A 15063-nucleotide genomic window follows, 5' to 3' on the forward strand; every position below is an offset into this window, starting at 1 on the left:
GTATTTTCATGACTTTATTTAGGGATGAATACAGTTATACGGAGATCTGGTGCTCACTTTTCATACCGAGTGTTGGAAAGTAACGAAGTATTGTACTTAAGTCCAATTTTGATCCAAACATATTTTACTTGGATATTTCCATTTGATGCTACTTTATACTTCAACACCACATTTCATTGAGAAATATTGTACTCTGTATTGCACTACATTTATTTGACAGCTTTAGTTGGATTTAATATGAAGAGTTGACACGGTGGATAATAGAACAAGATTTTAAAATACAACACAATGCATTTGATTAAACCAGTTTCCAACCTGTCAGGTCCCATTTCAGATGGATTGTCTTGCAAAATGTATCCATTGCAAAATCTTTTAGTTTTTAATGAAATATTTTGTGATTGCGTTTTGGCATCTATGATGTGAACTCGCCACTACTTATATTTGTTTAATTCATGCTCTGCAGGCCGAGGATTTTTTTTTTTCTAGTTAAAAGAGTACGTAATCTTTAATCTTACTGTTTAGTACAGAAGATGTGTTTTACTTATTTTAAACTATTAATTTATCTCCCCTTTACGCCACATGAGTACCCCCATGTTAATCTCTCAACTCACACTACACCTTAACTCTGTAGTAGTGATATCGGTTAATGTGAAGTTAGCACATGCTCAGCGTTACATCCCTCCTTAAAAGAGCCCATCCCTTGTAAACCCAGATAATATTCCCAATGCAACCAACGACAGCATCAAACATAATACTGTACAATAATCCCTGACCTCTCTGAAGGACACACATTCATCTCGGACCCCCGGAATAATTAATCCGTTCATCTCTTTGTTCTGTACACACAAACAATAAATACACTGTTTAAAAAAGGAAACGCCAGTGAAACAACTGTAACTGTGTTTTCATTTATTGCTCCCACAGCTTCAAAACAAGCATATGCACTACTCTGTTTTTTCTATAGAATTTCTCGTTCTGAATTTATTCAGTTAAAAAAAAAAAAAATAATAATAATAATTTTTTTTTTTTTTTACACCTGGCAATGTGATATATTCATTTTCTACAACTGTCTAACAATAATTTACCTTTAATGTACACTGCCACAAAAAAACGGTATAGGGAAATGATATGAGTTGTTGATTTATGGTTAGTTATACACAAAGATGCTGATTTAGCATTTGGATTGGTTGTATAGGCACAAGACACTCCCTGGAGCCTGTTTATGCACAAGTACCATCTTCCCTCATCCCCAAACATCCTCTAAATCCACCCCAAAAGAGACAAGAATGCTGACATCATTTTATATTGTAATGTGCTACTTTGGGCTCATAAGCAGTGCAAAACAGTAAATATGTAGATATATATATATATATGTCTATATATAAAAAAACAAAAAAACAAAACATGCACTGCTTTGTAGAAATGCCGACATCATACTTGCTGATCGGAGGCCGAGCTCTGGGATAACAGCAGACAACGTTCAAATCTGCATGTTATGATATTTGTCCAGACAAGCATGTATGGTGTGTTTTGTTGGCTTAATGTTGTACAGTATGGGTGCACATCAGTGATTGCAGTAATAATGCACATTGTTTGAAGAATGAAACTGTAGTATGCTTGATACTGTACTGTGTATCGCAGTGCAATTGTCCATAACCCCTGAGTCATACTTCAGAGAAGACAGGCATACAACGAAGGATAAGAAAACCTTTGTAATAATGCTGTATTAAACTAATAGCTGCAACAAATAGTATGTATGGTCTGTTCATTTGCAGGCTCAGGCCTTCTCAATGCTATGATCTGTATATATGTAACCCACTCGGGCTTTAGACTCTTTAAAGGTTCTAATATCAATATCCAGGTTCATCAGTGACTGTTGAGGCTCTCAATGTGGACTGTATCATGCAACATCCTTTGTCCCAGCGGAGGAAGTTCACAGTCTGTGTTTCCACCGTCTGTCGGGTGTTATGCAATGACATCAGCGGCCGGATGAAGAATGACTCTGTCATCATTTTCCTGTTGTGACAGAGTCGCCTCCTCATACTTCAGGTACTCTCACATCTATGAAGGACACGGCAGTGCAGGGCGCTACGTTTGGCTCACATCCTTGTTTCCAAGTGTCAGGCTGCACTGGTCAAAGCAATGAGCTGCCTCCATCCACCATTTATAGTCTTCCGCAGAAGCTTCCATCTCTTTTTGTCCGTTACCTCGGAGTTTAGCAAGCTGACCGATCAATTGCGGCTGCGAGTAATACTGTAGCTGCTCTCTGTTGATACTCGGCGCTGGAGAGATGACCTCCCTCCTCAGACCAGGCATGAAAGGGTTAGAAAAGGCTTGACAGGGCTGTTGGCAAATTCTTGTCTGAACACTTTTCAATACGGGATCAGTTGGTGAACATTAATTTCCCTGTCGGTGTATGGGAGGGTGACCCCCCTCTCTCTCTTGCTTGCTGCAAAAGGACTAGTGGCTTACGAGCGTCACTGCGTCCATCAGCCGACATATTTTGTGTTGTTTTTCTTCTGTCCACACTCGGTACTTCTAAACAGGTGTTGAGACCTTTGTGGTGCTGCTGCCACTCTGACCTTCTCCTTCCACCAGACCACAATGGACGGGGTTTTGAGACTCTGTCCTTGCTGCAAGTCCTTGTATTTTTGGTATCTCTGGATACTTGACAAGCATGCTCAGCTTAACTGGGGGTGTTGAGGAGTAGCTGGCTGGACTCGTAGGGCACTGCACCTCCTGGTGCTTTCAGCCGTCCTACATCTGCTGCACAGACTCGTGAGTTGCGTTGGCCGTGGCCCTGTAGTGGGAGGAGCCAGTCTTTCCCTGGCCGGGAAGAAACCCTCCTTACTCAATGATGCACTGATGTCTGGAGTGCTTGTCACTGGAATCTGTCTAGTGTGAGGTAGATCAGTCAGATCATCTTGCTAAGTGAGCAATGGTGGTAGATGGAGTACTTCTCACTGATTGTCAGGGTCACCAGGCCTTTTTATTTGTGAATAAAGTTGTGAATCTACATAGACTGGTGCTTGTGTTTGACACGGCTATGAACTGAGACCAGATTTCATGACAGTAGGTCACGTGGTGTTAATTCTGGCTGGGTGTGGCCTGGTGGCCCAACTCTGATGTGACCTGTCCCTGCGTGATACAAATCTGTAGTAGGATCACAGGATGAATCGCTGATCCCATCAGAGCAAAAAGCTGCAGTCAAACCAAATTGATTTGGTGTTGCAGGGATTTTCCTGTCACAAACAGGTGAAGCCTTTTAACCAGCATCCCTGCAGATATAGTAGAAGGTAGATGTAGTGATTGAGGAAGTAGAGTCTCCACTGGGTTAAATAGCTTCACCCTGATTAGCCGGGCATCCACATGTAAATTTGTCGAGCGTAAAAGTTTGATCACTATTATGACTAAATCCTGGTTTGACAGAGAATCTGTTACAAAATGTAACTACTGTTATTATACTGCAACAGCAGAAAACGGTCTTATTTCCATGTCCAGGTGTTTTATCCACATGCACAATGAAAGAACATCTAATTTCTATTACCAAGCCACTGCAAATTAACAATAGAGATGTCTGTGCCAGCATGCTGATTAAGAAAAATTGCTACGTAGTAATTACAGCATTACAACAACTATACTAGTGTACAGTGTTGCTGAAAGGTTCAGGGCCCCGGAAACTCGGGGTCTGAAACGGGTCTGTGGAGTCCGGTGGTGCTGAGGTTGGAGTAAGAAGGTGATGGAGAGGGAGACGAGATTTCAGTTGGAAGAAGGATCAGTGCTGACTGGTGGTGTCCTGTGAGCTGCTGCTGCTGCTGCTGCTGCTGCTGCTGTTGTTGTTGTTGTTGTTGTTGTTGTTGTTGTTGTTGTTGTTGTTGCTGCTCCTGCTGTGTATGTCTCTGTACAAGAAATGCTGTAAGGCTGTCCTCCTCGACCGGCACATTCATGTTGGCCAAGCTCAACAGAGAGTCTTTGGATTCCTGAATGGTGCTCTCCAGTTTGTGGTTCGGGCCCTGAAAAGAAGAGTTTCACAATACAAGATAAAGTTTATTCATCCAACATCTGCATCTATTTAATATTTTGTATTACCAAGTAAGAATGCTCACTTAACAAATGTAGAATTATATTTACCAGAAAACTATTAAACTGTGTTAAATACAATTATATAAATAGAAAATACTGTTTGCAAAATTAACAATTAAAAAAAAAAAGTAAAGGTAACCCTGAGGAAGAAATATCCCAAGCTGATCTCAAAAATCAGTATGGGGCCAATCAAGGTAGTTTTTTTTTTTTTTTTAAACTGTACGGTATTGCCTATTTTGAGCCATATTTAGCCCCAATCCTTAGTTTTATGTCACCTGTCAAACCGGTATCATCGATGGACAGTTTGTGGCCGCGTCCAAAAGTGTACTTGGCATGTGGCGCATGTGTGGAGTACAATACTACGTTCAATGCCACTAATTTGAATCAGTACCCAAAATATAAACACCACAAGGAATACAGTGACATCACTAATGCCAACTGTGATAAAGTATAATTGTGATTTTTATTTGTTGTAAATGTTAAAGTTAAGCTATAACACTATAATCTATAATCAAAGTGGAATTGTGATTATGATAAACATTTTGAATATGTTCTTAATTCAATGCTGCACTCAGTGGAATCGATGAGCTATTTATAGACGTCTTTTAGTTTGATGAATGGTTATTTTGTTAAACAACATGAAAATCATTGCTGCACTAATTGGAAATAGGATCAACAATTTTTTGTTTGTTTACATTGTTATTTTGTAAAATTTAAAAAAAAGAAAAAGATCAAGGAACATTTGGATGCAGGACATTTATCTGAACACTTTACAGCATACACAAAGGATTAATTTTAATGTTAATAAACTTGAAGTGTGCACTGTGAAGCTGTTTTATGTAGTAAAGTACAAGTATTGTATTGGGACCCGCGATGTGGGGTAAAAAAAAAACTGGATGGCGACATCCCCAGCACATGGGTCTCAGCACGATACAAGTGAAAAATAACGAGGCTCACTATGTAAAGAAACTGAATAAAGTCAGAATATTCTTACTTGAGTTCCTGTATGGCTGAAAAAATGGCTTGCAGTCAGAGCGACTGGCTGAACCTTCACGGCAGGTCTGTGGTAGTCCGGACTGGCGGTCACAGTGCTGTAGGCAGGAGGTCCCAGAGTCGGCTGTCTCTGCAGCAGCTGCAGGATGGTCTGAATATCTGATATCAGCTGAGACTCCAGCCTTAACAAGAACAAAGAAAGAGTGAGAAGAACAAACTGACAGGACATAATCCCAGCCAAGAGGAGATGAATGCTTAATTCTGACAAGTGTGATCCTGGCTGAGTGTGATAATGACTAAAACACTCACTCAGCTGTACTTCACTGAGCGCTAGATGGAGCTTCTGCTCCTCAACCGTGGACAAATGAAGAGATGGTGAAGGTGTGGAAACACTCTGCCAGAGTAGTAGAAGAAAGACGCTGCTCCTGCTGGGAGTGATAATGAGCTTTGTGTGGGAGGTGTGAGTTCAGCGTTTACTGTGGAAATGACTGCATCATACGCACTTGGTCAATCTAATTATGACTAGATTTCATCCAAGCTCTATATTTAGGGCAACAGACAAAATTGGGAAATGCTGAAAAACCTTTTAATCATCTGCATCTCATCAAATAATATGTGGACTTTGTCAGTCTTTTTATGTTCCTTGTTTCCCAGGATATGGATAGTGAGAGATAAAGTAAAAGCAGTCACACATTCATTGTTAGGACAGCGAACTGAATTTGTTTCAGCTATTTACATGGATCTGTTGCAGAGAATGCCACACAACCTCTCTTTCTGTCATGTTTTTTTTTTTAGACTAGTCAAAAACACAAAACGATAGCGAAGTGCTGCTCATCCTGCAGCCAGCCAGCATTAGGAGGAAAAAAACAAGGTCACCTATAGTGCAATGGAAAGAAATTCTTATTTGTGCTTAATAAAATGAGCTAGCCCAGTATTTCAGGCACCCTGGTGCCACTCTGTGATAATTCCAGCTAAAAATACCACCTGCTGTTCATTTGTGTGCGTTTCAAGCGGCTGCTGGCTGCAGCTGTGTTGTTCAAACTACGGACAATGTGTTTCTTCATGACAGAAAATAATAACAATGAGATGTATGAAGTTTGGAAAGCTAGTGTACTTGCATATTAATTGTTCAAATCAGAACAAGTAGGCTATGAGAAAGTGGCTTACAATATGTTGTTTCTCATTATATGATATTTCAGACATACTTTGTTTTCACTCAGCTTTCTGAGTACTACTTTCAAATATAGAACAGAGCTTTGTACTACTTCATTTTGGTGTTTAGTATACTCTGGTTCTACAGTGTTGTATCCTGTTTTCAGCTTCTGCCAGCTAGTTGCTTTCCTCCACCTACTCATGTACGTTTTGTAGCTTACTTTAGCAGTATGGGAGGTAACAACTTTAGAAAATAAAGCACTACATATTCATTAAGTGAAAGTTAGAACAATTGGGTTCAAATGTAATGATGGGTAAATAAGAATAATCACAAATTTAACTGTTACTTACTTAGAATACAGAGTAAAAAGTTGCGTGATGCCATAAGATGTTTATACATGAAGTGAAATGTTCAGTCACAAGACTCCATTCCTTTTAAATGTTTAAACCAGTTAATGTACCTGAAATATTCAAGATGTCTAAATTTCAGCCTCTTTGGGGCCTTCTTGAGAATTGCATAGACACTCAGGTTTTGTACAAAGACCATCTTTGCACGGGTGAAATATTTCTTTAACATTTGTGGGTTTGATCAACAACGGTGAGCTTTTTCTCCTGGCTTCCCTTGTTGTAGTTGATGGAGTTTACAAGACATAAATAGACAACACAGGTGCATCTATTGCTATACGGTGCAGACGACAGCTGCACAGACGCTTATATGAAAAGTGACTTGTACGATAAAATTACAGTTTCTGATCAAGTCACCATATTGTCTTTTGACCGAGTGGAATTTGATGAAAACAATTTCCAACTGTGCTTGTTCAGTAGAAAATGTGGAAATTGGCTCAGAAACTGATCCAAAAAACTGAGAGCTATTTTAACCAGTTTTCAAACAGTAGTGAAACAATATTTAGATCATTTACTTGCATCAAGGTAGATATTCAATAATGTAAAAACACTTAAGTGCTACACTGAAAATCCTATTAATGCAGTGTTATCAGCCAAATGTGTCAAAAGCAAAAGTACTCACTATGCAGAATGTGTTACTAAATATTCAATCATTCAGTTTATCATTCGGAATTTATTTATGTCTAAATCTGCTCTTTCTTAATCTGGTACAGTTACAATTATTCTGCAAGTGGCCTGAGAGATATAACCTGGCTAGATATAATAACCGCTATCTGATACGGCCTGCAGGCAAGACTGCTGAACTGGCCATCGAAGACAAAGACTTTCTGACGTTATCTCATGAGCAGTGACGAAAATGATAAAAAAGAAAAACTATCATTTAGACTTGGAACAATATGTTGCTTGAAAAGAAGAAAAACAACACGCAGGTATACTTTAAACTGGTAAAGGTCACATTCTGGGCTAATTCATAGTTCATGACAGTAAGATGAAGATCAACCATCTGTATATTGACTTTAAGAAATATGTACCTGTTTAAGTGTTCTTGAAGCTGACCTAAGCGTTGCTCCACCTCTCCGTATGTGATTTCACTGGCAGAATTATCGTCCTCTCTCAGGTCCTGGAAATGTGCTGACTCATCCAGGTAGGCTGTAGGCTTCTTACAGGCCCATTTATCACAGCACAGATCTGGAGAACCAAACCAACACACATGCTTTACGTCCATCCAATGTGGGTCAGCACAACGTCATCACTAAACAAAAACACCACTAAAATAGAATGTAATTAATCTCCACAAGAAAGCTGCGTGTAGGATCTTTGTTGTAATTTATCATGGCTTTGTACCAGGAGAATTATCATTGCAATGTTTTCCAGTGACAAACCAACACTGTTATCTCTGTCGGGCACATGGTAGTATTAGGCCTGCAGTCCAGTGATATGTGCTGAGCATCTTTTGTGGTTTTAAACAGAGATTGTTAATTCTGTGATTAAACTATCTCATGGGATGGTGCAGGTGGCTTTGTACTGGCTCGATGAGTTCTATAGATTCAGTCTGTCACAGCAGATTTATTTCCCCACTTGTTGTTTAGAGAGTCTTATCAAAGGAATATGCCATGTCCATACAAAACACTGATTTTCAAATGATCTTTTGTTATGCACTTTTCTGTAATGTCTCTTTTGGACTAACCTGCATTTCAAATCAGTATTAACGATACCAGCATAGTAAGAGATACTGTACACTCTTTATTATTGAAAATTCATGTCTTTTAAGCTTGGCCCATTTATACAGGCTGGATACCTTCATCTTGAAAATCATGTCTCCTAATTGTTGTCTGGATCATAGTCATGTCTCTATTGTAGAAAAATGGGTCAGTTAATTGGCTAGTGTTGAAATGTACTGGGGTGGTCATGAAAACATCGGATGCTATTAACTACAGTAGCCATGCAATAAAAACTTTGTGAGCCTTGTAATCTTCCACTAACTGTGTACAATAATTGGATGGTGATTATATTTAGTCACCCTGTTGAGTTTTTAGTTTGTGATGGTGCAGATGGACGACAAAATAGGCCATTCAGGGAATGCAGGTTTTCTTACTTCAGTGTTGCCTCTCCTTTTCCACCCTGGAGGTTGCAACTTGATTTAAACCAATGAATCTGCTCAAACCAGCCTTGGGAGCCTGGGGAAGGTCTCGGCCCCCTCCATATATTTTCTCCAACCACCCAATAGGAGGAGCTATTGCAGCATCAAGGACCTGATCCCTCACTGCCTTTCCAACACTGCCATTATGTTTTTGCCCTGCAACAACCAGTAACCACTAACATACTACATGTTTTTCTCAAAACAGTAAAGATGAGACCCACATAATTACAGTCTGTCTGTAAAAGATCTATTACCTTCAAAAGATGGTCTTCTGTCCAAGCTTTTTCCAACAATAAGAACTGAGTCCAGGACTGGTACGTTGAGTGAAGAGGGACCCAGGACCACTGAACATCCCTTCAGGCACGAGTTAGATTCTCCCTCCCTTTGAACATCGTTAACCACTTCCTTGTTTTCTCCTGTAGAACAGCAATCAACTGGAGTCAGTGGAATAACACTATATTCCATACAGAATACATGGCCTCACTGAGCACCACTCACTTAACAATAACAAAGAACAAGTTGCAACCACAAATAGTGCTGAACAAGCTGGTACGGCAGGTTCATCTCTACTGACCGTTGGATTCATCTGGTGTGAAAGAGAGTCTTCTTTTTGTGCTTTTATTGCCCTCGCCATCTGAATCTGATCCTTGGACACTGGGAGGCTACAAAAAACACAATCAGTTAATTGATAAAAAAAAAAGTGGGAAAAACCTTAATTCATTCTGAATCATAAAAAATAAATATATTCTAATATAACTGTAGTAATTGAAAATGTGAATACTTGTTAAACACCAACAATTGAATATTTCGGTCCTAGACCGTTTTGATATTACCTACCTTGGCAGACTCATCTCTGAGGTTGAAGGTAAGCTCCAGGTTGTTGAGGAAGTGATCAGCAAACTCCGGGTACATGTCTAGCACCTCCAGCAGATCTTCCCTCTGAATGGTGCTCAGGTCGCAGTAACTTAGGGCTCGCACATCAGCATTGGACTTCCCAGGCTTGGCCAACAGATGGATCATTTCTCCAAATATGTCATTTTTTCCTAGTCATGACACACATAGATAATGCATGATCTCATCAGGTTAATGCTGTGGCTCACTGATGCTGATTAGATTAACTCATGAGTAAACATAGCAAAATTTGTTGTTTTAAAATACATGTGTTAATGTGGATGTTTTGGCTATCAACACTTTAATGAGGAAGCATTATTAATTGTAGAATTAAGAGAATTCATTAAACAAAGAAATTTGGTCAGTACCATAAAAGTATGGAAGTTCAGTTCCCATCCTTAACCAGCAGTGTCTTCTAAAATTAACAACGTGTATCATAGAGAAGAGTTTAAGTTGTGTTTTCTATGGGGACATATCTAACGATTCCTGGGCTTTCACTGCAGAGCAGCAGATATGTTTGTTTTTGTGGATAATGAAAATCAGACAACTTTTCGTCTTTGTGTAGATGTTCTCCCAAGGCATGTGCATCAGTTGTCTTCCATCTTTGATCTGGTATTTATGCTGAGGAATAACTACCAACACAAAACAACTTTGATGTGAGGGTAGAAGGAGGGTTTGATTGTGATTGACACACTTTACTTGTTTTGCACTTCAAAGGAAATGTTTGTGTTAATAATGGCAATCGTATAATGAAGCCAGTTCTTCAGCACAGTTCCATAAAGACGTAAAAATCTACCTTCGGCTTAGTTTTCAGACTGGGGAATAAAAGCGTTTCCTCTGCTGAAATACGGCTCCATTTTGCAAAGTACATAGAGGTCTGGTTTAAAGGCCACCATGAAAAATCCCTTTGTTGGTGTGGGGGTTCAGTAAATGCCAACAGCGTAAGCAGGGGTTGCAGAGAAAGAGATATGATACGTTGGCTGCTAGTGAGCCCTTCACAACAGGCACCAGACACCTTTCTACCACAGAGGAAAGCCTCACACAGAGAGCTGTATCTGTCCCCTACATGCAGCTCTCACCACACGGATTTAGATAGTCATTAGTGTAAGAGACTAATTCCTCATCTGTGGAACAATGTGACTAGCCTTGTTGGAGTCAATATCATTACAAGAGAAAAATGCTTTAGCACTCTGGGCTGATTTACTACCATGTTAGAGGCCAGAGCAGTTCGATAGGTGAGAGCAGATGAAGTAATGCACAAGATTCCTCAAACAAACTGGAACAAAAAGGAAGCTGATGCTGCATTTTGTTTGTATGAAATGTAAATTGTTCGCTCTATTCGATGAGCAGCTCTTCCAGCGTGTTTGTTAATAATGTGTTTTGTGTGATGCAGCAACTTTTGCTAAGCTTAAACCCCATTGTGTCAGGTGCAGCTTCAGAGAGCATTCATCTCATGAATAATGGCAAATTGAATCCAGGTTCAGCCCGGAGCGCCTAGCAACAGTTCACCCATGAAGAAAAAAATAAATACTTATTATTCTAATAAGAATATTGAGTATTCACTGTCATTATATTACTAAGGCAAAAAACAATTTCAAACAGAGATAGCAGTTGTTTCAGCCAGAACTTTAGCCTTGTTTTTAATAATCCCTACAGCTTTAACTCATTTCCCAGTGCTGTCAAAGAAGTGGCACCTATTTCACTGTGTTCTTTGAAATTGCCAAACAACCTTTCATGTAGCCAGTTAATAGAAATGTCAGTCTCAAACCAGAGAAACACCCGGGTGCTTTCACAGGAAAGGAAAGGTGGAAACCCACATAATGGCACATTCTGTGTTTTTTAACAAGTTATTTTTAATTTTCTAACTTAGACTCTCATACTAAATCAACATATGTCCAAAACAACCATGTACCTGGAATTTACATGTGTGAGATTCGCCTGAATTTGCTTCCATTAGATTTAAAAAACAAAACTTCAATAAATAGATGCTTTATATACTAAAGCAAACTCACAAAATAAACATTGACATCAGAATAATATGCCCCCTCAAACACTCTTTCTTTTTTTTTTTTTCAGCATGACCAAAAACTGTCGAAAAAGGGTTTTTAATTTGTTTGGTGCTGACATTCAACAGCCAGTCTGCTGAGATCCTCAATACAACAGGGAGGCGATGGACTTCGATGGTTGATCAGTTATCTTGGTAGAGAAGGAGGTTTTTTGTACTGTACAGACTCCACTACATTCACAATACTAATGACGGACACCAGCAAAGGTCAAACTAACACAACCTGTCTTGACAAATAGGAGTTTACTCTGCCAATGACGGCTTTAAAAATACATTTAAATCACAGACTCCCAATCAATTAGCACCTGCTTCCCAGGTTACTTATTGTAATTGAGACAACATATCAGATTAACTAAATAATTTACGTCTGGATGTTGCAACACAGCACTAACAAAATCAACAAGGGATTGTATTTACCCAGGATGGCTACCACGATGTCATCTTTCAAGATCTCAATAGAGCCGCGGGACAGAAAGTAGAGAGCAGTGAGCACATCGCCGCCGTGGACAAGAGTGTCTCCAGGAGGTGCATGAGTGGTTTTGAAGCGCATTGCCAAAGCCCTCAAGCAGCCTTTGGTGGCCCCTTGGAAAGCTTTGCAGTTGTCCAGAAGATTCTTGTTGAGGTGAAGGCAGATATCTGCCTGCAGGCAGTCAGGAAAACCTTTCAACACCTGTGGTGCAGAGAAAATCTGTGAGGGAAGTTCTCAAAATATTTGGTCGATATTCTCAGAGAAGTATTTACATGTGTGCAGCGTGTTAAAATCAATGTACTTTTACTAAGAGAAGTTGTAATTAGGCATGATAGTACCACAGATATCTAGACACAGGATGAAATCAAACATGTTATGGAGTCATAGACCCATTAAACACAATGAAAAGTGATGCATTATATTTCCTGTATCGAAAGAGAAAACGAGATCAAATGTAAAAATGGTTTTGATTGATGACAATCATAATGATATCAACATGGAACAACTTCTGATACTGTTGAGTTTTCATGTACCGTGGGGTTCAAAGATCTGAGACCTCATCAGAAATATTTCATATTTCCATGTAAACCTGGAAATAATCAAAAGGTTTATGATATAAAATGAGTATATTAAGATTTTGCACTATTTCCAGGTCAGTAATCAAATTTGTGGTATTGACTTTGTTAACTTCTTTGTACAAAAGTCAGGTTTCCTTGGATTGTATCACTTCTATTGAAACAGAATTCAGATGACAATCAGGTGGATTTGATGAAGCTTTTTCAAGTTTGCGGTCATTGTTCGCCTGTTATACTTGCGCCCCATGTTTTCAGAATAACATTCCTTATAAAGGAGCATTGTGATGGTAGGAAACCTGGCAATAGAAGGAAGTGAAAGTGTAAGATATCAAATTGTAATTCTACGCAAACATGTTTCTCAGCATCAGATCATGAAGGTTTCTATGGGGGCAGTGCATGGCACTCTAAAACACCATCAAAAGATCAATACATCGCACTCTGCTCACTGGGAGATAGAAAAGTAACTTCATTACAGATACAAAATTTGCTAAAGCAACACTGATGTGAAAACAAGGGTGTCTTGAATTGGCCTCAGAGGATAAGTAGCGTCTGTAAACCACTTTTCAGGAGGGGAAACGAAGCCAGACGCTTGGGGTGGACTGAGACATTTCACAGTGGATGACTGGAAAAAAAAGAGGATTTACTCTTGAATCCTCAGCCCCATTCATCCTTTATGGGCGCACTGTGGGAAAAGCATTCCTCATATCACAAGGCACTCTTTGGAAGTTTGTAATCATGCATCACATGGTTTATGCACAAATGTGGAATCCACACCAGATCAATTGCATGCTGTCATCAATGCGAAAAACAAGCTTTTTTTTTTTCTTCTTTTTTTTTTTTAAAAGATCAACGTTTTGCTGATAAGATATATAATCATTTGTAATACGAGTTTTGTATTATTTTGGAAATTAATGCATAATAGGTGTTTATTCCCTATTGTTCTCAGACTTTTGAACCCCACAGTATATCAAATAAAGACCAGCAGGAATTACGTAACCCCCCTTTGAGCTAAACACACAGCACAATGTATGCTCAGTTTTAGAAACACATATTATTGGAGGGAGGAAAAAAACATGCTGTATGATAAATGCAAGCTACAAAAAAGCCACCATTTTTGTACCCTAGATCCATTTATCTGGGGGATTCAAGGATTAGATTCATACTTTTGATGTACAGTATGCATCGCGCTTAAAAGAACAATTGACGGCATGCACAATTATTTCACACAAATAGCTGAAGTCGAAAAAAAATCTCATCTCAACTTTATCTCACTCCTATATAAAGTATATCTCATATTGTTGGGTTATTAAACCCTAAATATTACAAGGTAGATACATGGTAAAAAATAGAGAAAATGAATGGCTAATTCATGGAAAAGTATTTTTTTATTACGCATTTAATCTGCGCTATTATTATTTAGCCTTAAATGGCTTCTCTTGTTTCTTGAAGCTATTGTAAAACAACAATTACAGAAATTGCCTCATTCACTTCTGTTACCATCTTAAAGTTATGGTAATTATTGTTTATTTACTTCAACATGTAATAAATAAATATGCAGATTTTTAATGCATGATAACTGTTATGGACTACAGCGTGCAGTAAAAGTCAAATGAGTAAAATTGTACCATGTATTTACCTACAAATACTGATAAAAATGAGGTTTAAAGCAAAGGATATGACTGATCATATATTTGCAAATAAAACCGTTATGCATTCATAGTAAAACAATTCTGATGACTTCACAGAAATCATGCAAAAGCATGAACAATTCTAATAGCAAGATGGATGATGCGGTTGTTATTTTAAACGGTACTGAAACATTGACCATGATTTAGCCATGAACATTTCAAAAAATAAAAATATGTACCTCCTGCTCTTACCAATGAAGAGAAGTTAATCCAGATGAAAAGCACACAAGAAAAAGAAAGCTCTTTTTAGAATCTTGCACAGATTGAACATTATTTCTATGATCATTCAGTGCAATCAATTATTTTGTTGGATTTCCTTCAGGTGACAGATCAGTGTGTTGATTTCTGTTATTTACCGTCGTCATATCGATGCCGTTCGTGTACGTCCATGAGTGCTGGAAGTACTCTTCCAGCCTTTGCCTCAGTGGGTTGGGAATCTGGTGAAAGCGGATGAATTCCTTGACCCGTAACATTTGAGCATGATAGCGGGCCGTACTCGAGTACAACCTCTGGATGATGGCAGAGACGTTTCCAAAAATACTGGCATACATGAGGGCTGAAATACAGACAGTGATCAGTAAAGGTGAGTTACATACCAGACA

At 38.9% G+C, this 15063-nt stretch overlaps 1 protein-coding gene across 2 annotated transcripts in view; it reads right to left on the reverse strand.

The window, feature by feature from the left end:
* Nucleotides 1-30: 30 nt before the first annotated feature.
* LOC138623151 (voltage-gated inwardly rectifying potassium channel KCNH7) overlaps nucleotides 31-15063 on the reverse strand; it is a 38697-nt gene continuing 23664 nt past the window's right edge. The window contains exons 8-15 of one of the 2 annotated variants that reach the window (XM_069702470.1): nucleotides 14818-15017; nucleotides 12147-12399; nucleotides 9611-9816; nucleotides 9348-9435; nucleotides 9028-9189; nucleotides 7665-7821; nucleotides 5078-5258; nucleotides 31-4013 (exon numbers count right to left, since the gene is read on the reverse strand). In XM_069702470.1, coding sequence (XP_069558571.1) covers nucleotides 3666-4013; nucleotides 5078-5258; nucleotides 7665-7821; nucleotides 9028-9189; nucleotides 9348-9435; nucleotides 9611-9816; nucleotides 12147-12399; nucleotides 14818-15017 — 1595 coding nt within the window. In that variant the 3' untranslated portion in view covers nucleotides 31-3665. Of the gene's footprint in view, nucleotides 4014-5077; nucleotides 5259-7664; nucleotides 7822-9027; nucleotides 9190-9347; nucleotides 9436-9610; nucleotides 9817-12146; nucleotides 12400-14817; nucleotides 15018-15063 lie in introns of those variants that run through there. The other variant, XM_069702469.1, reaches the window with a different exon arrangement.

The sequence above is a fragment of the Brachyistius frenatus genome, unplaced genomic scaffold (genome assembly GCF_029030835.1).
Source record: "Brachyistius frenatus isolate BFR_SWC_R1_liver_20210118 unplaced genomic scaffold, ASM2903083v1 Contig_42, whole genome shotgun sequence".
NCBI lineage: Eukaryota > Metazoa > Chordata > Actinopteri > Embiotocidae > Brachyistius > Brachyistius frenatus.